The sequence below is a fragment of the Emiliania huxleyi genome (genome assembly GCF_000372725.1).
Source record: "Emiliania huxleyi CCMP1516 unplaced genomic scaffold EMIHUscaffold_303, whole genome shotgun sequence".
Classification (NCBI taxonomy): domain Eukaryota; phylum Haptophyta; order Isochrysidales; family Noelaerhabdaceae; genus Emiliania; species Emiliania huxleyi.
The window spans coordinates 88,387-96,716 of record NW_005199744.1 but is presented as its reverse complement, the minus strand read 5'-3'; the positions used below and the strand labels follow the sequence as shown (position 1 = coordinate 96,716).

At 62.9% G+C, this 8,330-nt stretch overlaps 2 protein-coding genes across 2 annotated transcripts in view; both read right to left on the bottom strand.

The window, feature by feature from the left end:
* EMIHUDRAFT_240174 (hypothetical protein) overlaps positions 1 to 3,463 on the bottom strand; it is a gene marked incomplete at both ends in the record, with an annotated part of 4,372 nt that extends 909 nt beyond the window's left edge. Inside the window, 3 exons of the mRNA XM_005774952.1 lie at positions 2,190 to 2,285; positions 2,949 to 2,993; positions 3,128 to 3,463. Coding sequence (XP_005775009.1) covers positions 2,190 to 2,285; positions 2,949 to 2,993; positions 3,128 to 3,463 — 477 coding nt within the window. The remainder of the gene's footprint in view (positions 1 to 2,189; positions 2,286 to 2,948; positions 2,994 to 3,127) is intronic.
* A 1,914-nt stretch (positions 3,464 to 5,377) lies between these two features.
* EMIHUDRAFT_116672 (hypothetical protein) lies at positions 5,378 to 7,803 on the bottom strand (the record flags this gene model as incomplete). The annotated part of the gene is made up of 5 exons (XM_005774951.1): positions 5,378 to 5,467; positions 5,558 to 5,785; positions 5,864 to 6,072; positions 6,138 to 7,081; positions 7,157 to 7,803. The coding sequence occupies 5 exons, from the start codon at positions 7,801 to 7,803 to the stop codon at positions 5,378 to 5,380; spliced, it is 2,118 nt and encodes a 705-aa protein (XP_005775008.1).
* Between the last annotated feature and the right edge of the window lie 527 nt (positions 7,804 to 8,330).

Sequence of the window (8,330 nt, the reverse complement as noted above, 5' to 3'; positions counted from 1 at the left end):
CAAAGCCCTAGGAGTGCGGATGCGCGCAGGCACGCGCTGAAACATCTATGAAAGGTCTGGTCACGATCGAAGAAAGCTCTAGGAGTCCCGGTCCGGGCAGCCTTGAGCCAAAGGGAGGAGCGACCGCCATCAGTCGCCTGGATCGTGGGCTTGCACGAGACGACACGGTTTGTCCAGTCGGTGCACGGGCAAGGGGTCGGGGACAGGGGGCTCGGGGGGGGCGAAAGCGACCGAGCCGTCTCCTGGCTCTCGAACGGTCGGTAGCAAGCGGTTGTGTCATCAAGATCTGACAAGAGCAGCCGGCGCGAGAGGGGAGCCGAGAGGGGAGCCTCAAGGCGGGGGAGAGCTCGGGGAGAAAGGGGGGCTCTGATCGGGCAGACGAGAGAACCCCGACATGCCCATCCTAGGGAGGGGGGGGGGGGGCTCCCTGGCACTGGTAGTGCGCTATCTACTAGAGCGCGTGGCACAGGCGAGAAGGAGAGACACAGAGAGACAGAGGGGGGGGGGGGGATGTAGACGACTCGGAGAGAGAGAGAGAGAGAGAGAGAGAGAGAGAGAGAGAGAGAGAGAGAGAGAGAGAGAGACAGAGAGACAGACAGACAGACAGACAGACAGACAGACAGAGACAGAGACAGAGACAGAGACAGAAACAGAGGAGATAAAGGGAGAACGGGGTTGGGGGGCGGGGGGCAGGGCAGAGAACAAGCTTCGACCTCGATCACGGCGCTGCCGCTCGTGAGGGGGAGGAGGACCACCACGGAAGATGACCTCGCCCCCTCGGCAATGCGGCGGCGCCTGGCGGGGAGAGGACGGGCGAACGCACAGGGGCCGTCAGAGTACGAATCGAACCTGCATCTCGGCCGCATCGCGGCTGCATCGCGGCTGCATCTCACCCGCCCCTCCAGCTCCCGGCCGTCGAGTCCGCGTCGGCGCGCAGCTTGGCCGCGCGCGCCTATCCGAGATTCGGCGAGATGCGGCGAGATTGCGGGGTCGGCGGGGCGCAGCTTGGCCGAAAGGAAGAGAAGGAGGAAGACGATTTAAAGGGAGACGGAGAAGAAAGGGGGTGGGGGGGGGGGGGGGGATTTTGGTGTTGGTGTGGAGGGGGGGGCCGCGGGGGCCCTCCACTCCTCCCACGCCCGCGCGAAGCCCTTTGTTTCAGCTGAAAAGCGGCGCATCAGCTGCTCCTTGTCCGCGGGCTTTGGGCCGCTCGCCGCCGCCGCCACGAAAACGTCCGCCGCCGCCAGCGCCGCCCCCGTTGCCGCCGCCGCGGCGGCCGCCGCCTAGTTGGCGGTGGCGGAGTGTCCCTGTGACCCGCGTGTGGCCTGTGTGTCGCTCCTGCCTGTGTGGCCGTCACCCCCCGTCTAGCGCCCGCCCGTTCCCCGCCGGTGCCCCAGTCGCTGGTTCCGGCTGTGTGCTAGGAGAGGTCTAGGAGAGGTCTAGGAAAGGTCTAGGAGAGGTCTAGGAGAGGTCTAGGAGAGGTCTAGGAGAGGTCTAGGAGAGGTCTAGGAAAGGTCCGGGCTGGTTCCGACGGTGTGCTCGCCCCACTACCTCTCCGCCTTCTCCGCCGCAGCGGCCGCCGCCGTGACCGCCGCCGCCGCCGTCGCCGCGATGGGAGGGAGGCGCGGCGAGGGGATCCGCAAAGACGGGTGCAGCTCCTCCGCCGCCGGCGTGGGGGCGAACGAGAGGAGGCGCACGCGCCTCTCTGCCAGCTGCGCGCCGCGCCTGTGCGACATGTCTCGGACAGGTCGTGGACGTGTCCTGGACGCGCCTCTCTGCCAGCTGCGCGCCGCGCCGCTCGCACGTCGCGTCGAGCGCGCACACCTGCTAGCACCCCGGTCCTTATGGGCCCCTACCTTCCTCCCGCGCAGTAGGCCGGACCTTTCCTAGACCTTTCCTGGACCTTTCCTGGACCTTTCCTAGACCTTCCTCCCGCGCTGTAGCCCGGCGTCGGTGAGGCTTCTTCTTGAAGAGTCGCTGCCTACTACTGCTGCTGCTGCTACTACTGCTACTACTGCTACTGCTACTCCTACTACTACTACTGCTGCTGCCGCTGCCGCTGCTGCAGCTGCTACTCTGCTGCTGCAGCTGCTGCAGCAACTGCAGTGCACTGCTGCTGCTGCTGCTGCTGCTGCTGCTGCTGCTGCTGCTGCTGCTGCTGCTGCTACAACTACTGCTACTAGCGCACGCACCCACGCCGCCGACGGCGCGTGCAGCAGAGCGGCCCAGCTGTGCGAGAGGGCAGCGCGAGGCCCGGATGCGTTGTAGCCGGGGAGCGCCGCGGTCGCCTGCCTGCGAGGCAGAGGCAGGTCTTGGAAAGGTCTAGGAAGGGTCTAGGAAAGGTCTAGGAAGGGTCTAGGAAGGGTCTAGGAAAGGTCTAGGAAAGGTCTGGGAAAGGTCTGGGAAAGGTCTGGGAAAGGTCTAGGAAGGGTCTGGGAAGGGTCTGGGAAGGGTCTGGGAAAGGTCTGGGAAAGGTCTAGGAAGGGTCTGGGAAAGGTCTAGGAAGGGTCTGGGAAAGGTCTAGGAAGGGTCTAGGAAAGGTCTAGGAAGGGTCTGGGAAAGGTCTGGGAAAGGTCTGGGAAGGGTCTGGGAAAGGTCTGGGAAGGGTCTAGGAAGGGTCTGGGAAAGGTCTAGGAAGGGTCTGGGAAAGGTCTAGGAAGGGTCTGGGAAAGGTCTAGGAAGGGTCTGGGAAAGGTCTAGGAAGGGTCTGGGAAAGGTCTAGGAAGGGTCTGGGAAAGGTTTGGGAAAGGTCTCCCCCCGCCTGCGAGGCAGACCCCAAACTCCTAAGGGGGGGGGGGGGGGGGGGGCTGTGTTCTCTGTCTTTCGGGTGGTGGAGCCGCTTCCCTCGTCTCCTGCAGTCTTGTCTCTCTCGCCAACGCTCGCCTGCTCAGTACCCAGACCTTTCCTAGACCTTTCCTAGACCTTTCCTAGACTGCTCGCCTGCTCAGTACCCACGGGTCTGCGCCCACGTCGTACGCAGCCGCCGCGTCGTACCCCTCGCCGCCCGGGTCGAGAGCTATGGGGAGATATGGGGAGATATGGGGAGATATGGGGAGATATGGGGAGATATGGGGAGATATCCCTCGCCGCCCGGGTCGAGAGCGCTGCCATCGTCGGCGTCGTCGCGGACCGACTCGCCGTCTCGCGCCTCCTCCTCGCCCTCGTCCTCGTCCGAGCGGAAGAGGTCGAGGACCAGCGCCGCGTCCGCCTGGTCGCCCTCTCTCACCATGAGCGGCTGCAGCGCCGCCGCCGCCTGCGTGCAGCCGAGTGCGCTGGGCGGCTGCGCCTGCAGCCGCGAGAGCGTCATTCGCTCAGCAAAGACTGCCCCCACCGCAGCGCGGTTGCGCGAGAGGTGCCCGTCTCCCACGTGGACCGCCGGCAGCAGCGCCGCCGCGGCAGTGGCCGCAGCAAGTGCCGCGGTCTTCGGGTCGATTGCGTCGGCGGCACGCGCGAGCCTGGACAGCATCAGTGCGGGGAGCTCATCGGTCTCGGGCTCCGACAGCTGCGCCGGGAGGGCGTTGCGAATCACGCAGCAGCCATGCTCATCGAGTGCGGCTGCGGCATTTTATTTATTTATTTATTTATTAGGACCGCGGCTAGCGCATCACACCCCTCTCCTTAAAATCCCTGTGTGGTGGCGGCGTGCCGTCCTCCCATCCCTCCCTTGGCTTGCCCGTTTTCTTTCTTTCTTTAGGACCGCCGCAAGCGGCGTGGCGTGGAGCGGTTGTGCATCCCTCCGGGGGCCCCTCTGCGCCGGGGAGGCGTTGTTGGAGGCTAGGACGCAAGCGTCCGTCGCCCTTTTCAAACTCGGGGCCCACTCCGCTACGCTCCGACCCGAATTTGGAGGGCCTGAAAGTTTAAGGTGTTGCTGCGCAAAAGGGGTCGGACAAAGGGCGCAGCTCATGCTAAGAGCTAGAAGAGGAGATAGAGAGAACAACCACCCTGTCCCGTTATTGCGTACACCAACACCACAAAACGCTCTCTCTCTCTCTCCTGTCCTCACTCAGGGGGGTCACAACTCTACCAAGTCCCTCGACTAGCTGCCACAGGGCGCAGCTGCCACAGGGCGCAGCTGGAGACGCTCTCCCTCAATCGGCATCCACCCCCACCCTAGTCTCGTGCACTACCTCACTGGGCCTGAGATCACTGAGCCAGCATCCTGTCACCGTCTCGGATTTATGTGGGGTCGAACCACTCCGGGATGGGCAAGCCCATCGTCTGATTAATTCCAATTTCCTCCTGTGCAAGAATGGAGAGGGCTCGGACGGCGCGTAGCGGGAGAGGGCAGGCAGGGAATGGGCGCGGGGGAGGGGGGGGGGGGCTCAGCCGTGCAAAAAGCATCAACTATAATATCAATGAACAAATATTGCTCGCTCGGCCGTCCATGGAGTCCGTCTCGATCTGGAGGAGACGGGTCAACCCCGTGAGGACCAGATCACACGTGCATCTTGTCGCAGCCGGAGGGGATGTAGACCTTAAGCTAATTGGCGTCGCCCTTGCTTTCTCCCTTTCTTTCGAAAGGGGCTTGTATTCGTAGCATTCTTTTACCCATTTACAGTCGCTGCCTCCTGGTCCGTCAGCGTCGACTCAAGGCCTGTCTCGCCGATTCGCAACGCTCCCGGCGCTCGCCCTCCCAAATTTAATTAATTTGAAAAATTAAAAGCAGGCCTATAAACAAATAAAATGCACAGGGGAGCGCTGGCTGCCCGTGGGTGAAGAGGAGCAGGTCACCTCTATCCTTGTGCCGGCGGCTATCGCGCTCCTAAGACCTAACTAAAGCCGTACGGCCGCGGGCCGGTGCGGACGAGGTCATTACCCTCCAGCTTTTACCTTAAAGCCGTAAAGACTAAAGTACACAGACTTCGACGGCAATCCACGCACCAGCCACCACGCCGTATGTCTACGCAGTATGAGCTATGTGTCTGCGCTCCACAGCCCCCGTACCCAGCCCGATTTTCACGTATCTCACGAGACTCCGGGAAGGGCACGTAGAGTACGCCGAAAAGTCTCCCACTCGCTCTGCCCCAATCTCGAACCAATCTCGAGTCCTCTCACTAGTTACATACATACTTTGTCCACACAGTCCGAGCATGACTGTACTTAAACGGCTATACTACGTCACGCACCAGCTCGCTGGTCGGATGAAACCCGTACGGCTCTAGGAGCCTGAGATCGATTGCCGTGCGCTTCATTCATGCTAACTGTACCACATGCAGTACTCTGCCGCCTTTGGGCGTGCCGACGACACGTACGGCGCCCCGCATGCCAGACGGCACGAGAAGATCCGGGACTCTGTCCAAGCGCGATACCTCGCAACTCGTGTCGGTCGGCCATGCAAACGAGTCCCTCCCTGCCAGGGACACGAACTCGTGTCTCTCTCTTACTTGCGCGCCATCGCCTTGCGCGCGGCAAAGACGGCGCCCACTGCGACGGCCACGGCGGCCACGAGCGAAGAGAGTGGCTCGACCACCTGTGTCGAGAGACGAATCGAAAGTTGGCCAGAGGGGGAGGTCGAGAGTGTCGAGAGAGGCAGCTCGGGCGAGGTGCGGAGAGGGCATACCTCGCCGTCGATGTAATGCATCGCCTTGGGGTTCGCGGCCGCCACGACGAGGCGGGCGAGGGAGGGGCAGACCACCTCGACGAGCGGGACGAGGTACTTGTTGCGCGCGACGACGGCCGCGCTGTTGTACGAGGTTGCGACGCCGTCGACGACCGGCCAGCCTCCGTGCTTGGTGAGCGGGCTGTGCAGCCCTTCGGCCACCACCTCGGTAATCTCGAGGACGGGCGCCTGGAGGGGGGGCGGGTGTTGGGGCTAGGTGCGAAGAGGCCCAGGATTGCGGTGCGTGCAGGGTCGCTTCGCCTGCACGAGCGCGCCCGCAGCCGGCGACGCGAGCCAGATCGTCTCGCCGACGGCAACCTTGGACGCCTTTTTCAGCGCCTTTGCCGGGCCGGCGGGCAGCTTGTGCGTCGGGGTGAGCGTGACCGTCGCCGTTGCGGTGGCGAGCGAGAGGAAGACTGCCTTGGCGGACGGGTCGGCCAGCGAGAAGGAGGACACCGTGTCGTGGACGAGTGTGCCTAGACGAGGTCGTGGGAAGTCGTAAGAAGCGACTGTAAAGCTGCAGTAAAGCTGTCTCAATAACGAAGGGTGCCGTCGGCGGCCGCGGCGAGGATCGAGTCGCCGGCGGAGAGGGAGGAGACGGGGACGACCTCGCCATCGGCGGTCTGCACTGTCGCCGAGCTTGGGAAGCACGGGTCTCCGGTTCCGGTTCCGATGGGTGGGGAGGGCGATGGGGAGGGCGAGGCGGACGGCGGCGGTGGCGAGGGCGAGGCGGACGGCGGCGGCGGCGAGGGAGGAGGCAACAAAGGCGGCGACGGTGAGACGCTGCTTGTCTTCTTGGTAATGACCTGCGGGTCATACAAGAAGGCCTTGTCTCGGTCGGTTGACGTAATGTCAAAATCCGACCTCGGCGCGCACACGTAGACGACCCCCGACTCTTCGCTCGCGTTTGCCACCACCGCGCCCTTCGCAAAGTCCGAGGGCGCATTGACGCCGTTGCCATTCGAATTTCGGTTGTACAGGTTCTCAAACGGGAACATAAAGGTGTACTCATCCCCTGTGGCAGCGTCCCCGAGGAGCCAACCCAAGAAAGGGGTGGTCGAATCTGGCAGCCCACTGAGCCACTGGGCAGCCACTGTGCCACTGGTACTGGCCAAATAACTCTCGACCGCGAGGCTTCCCTTGTCCACGGCGACGGCGACCGCGAAGCACGTCGCGCAGGTGTCGTTCGTGCCGCCGTCCACCTCACAGGCGTCCCAGAAGTCTGTGGAGCCGGCCGGGTAGCGCAGATTCTGCCGCGCGTCCTGCTGGTTGAGCTCGAGCTGGAATTTCAAGCCGTTGGGCGAGACCATAGCGTCCGTGCAGCCCGTGAGGTTCGCGCTAGAGGTGTGGAAGCACCTGGTGTCGCGATAGCCCAGCACAGTCTGCTCCCCGATGAAAACCTTTTGCATCCCCCACGCTTGCCCCAGCACCGCACCCGTGGTGAAATCCTTCCATGTCATGTCCTGCTCAAATTCGATGTCAGATCTGCCAGAGATCAGCACGCCATCTGTGAGCACTGGAGGGCCCCCAAATGTGCAGACATCTCGATCGCCGCGGCACCTCGCCTCAATCTCAGAGGGCAGCATGTCGCAAGCTTGCGACGAGTCGCGCAGAACTTGCAGGACCGTGGCGCAAGACTCACCGTCTGAGTGGTCGATATAGGCGCCGTCGTTGCAAAAGAGTTCCTGCCAAGCAGTCGCGTTGAGGCCACATATGCCATCGAAATAGGTACCTGACTGGAACGCTCCGAAGCGGAAGCCCGGATCGTGGCCTGGACGGCACGTGTCTGCCCAGGCAGATGGATCGAATTTGGACTCCTTGTAAACCGCGGCAATCTCGAGTGGTTCGCCATCGTCACTCGAAAGCGGCCGGCTGAGCCGAACCTGGCGTTGGCTGAACTGCACCTCGAGTGTGGCCCCGCCAGCCACAGCACCGCCACCCGTGCCGTAACCAGCAGTGAAGGTGCCGGAGTCCTTGACTTCAAAGATGAGATCCGTTCCCTCCCGACCGTAAAGCGTACTGTCACCGTAGGGCTGGCAGCAGGTGGCGCACCCGATATCCTCGTCTCTGTTCTGCTCCTCTGTGTTCGTCGAGGTGTCGAAGTTCGCGTACGGGCCTGGGGCGGTACTCCAATCGCCGACGCAGCACATCGACATGGCGTGAGCAGCTGGCGCGGCGGCTAGAAAGGCGGCCGCAAGCCTGTGCATCATGAAGTCACAGAGGTTTCTCGAGGTGGCACAGAAGCCACAGAAGCCACAGAAGCACCTCGCCGCCGAGAAGCTTCCCTGATGTGTCACAGAGTTTAAACACAAGAATTTAAACAAGACAACTCTCTCTCACAGCACACAGGCTCGACACAGGTGCGAACTGGCGCGTGCTAGTACTATCACCGGCACACCTTTTACAACAAAAGGCGGTCGCACGACACGATTCACGCGACAGGTGAGGCGCGGGCGACGGCTTCCTCAGAAGCCGTCGCCCGCACCACAGGAGCAGTCACACCACTCCCACTCCGGCGCCCACCCACTCCCCAACCCGACATCCCCACCCCACCCCACAACCCCGCCCCACACCTCCCCGCATCTCCCCACACCTCCCCATATCTCGCCATATCTCGACTAGGCTTCCCCTCGCGCGGGGACATCGACGCCTGCGGATCAAAGCACGCCACAAAAGATGCTCGATCTCATAGACCAAAGGCTAGTCTTGTGGACTGCACGCTTCAATCCGATGT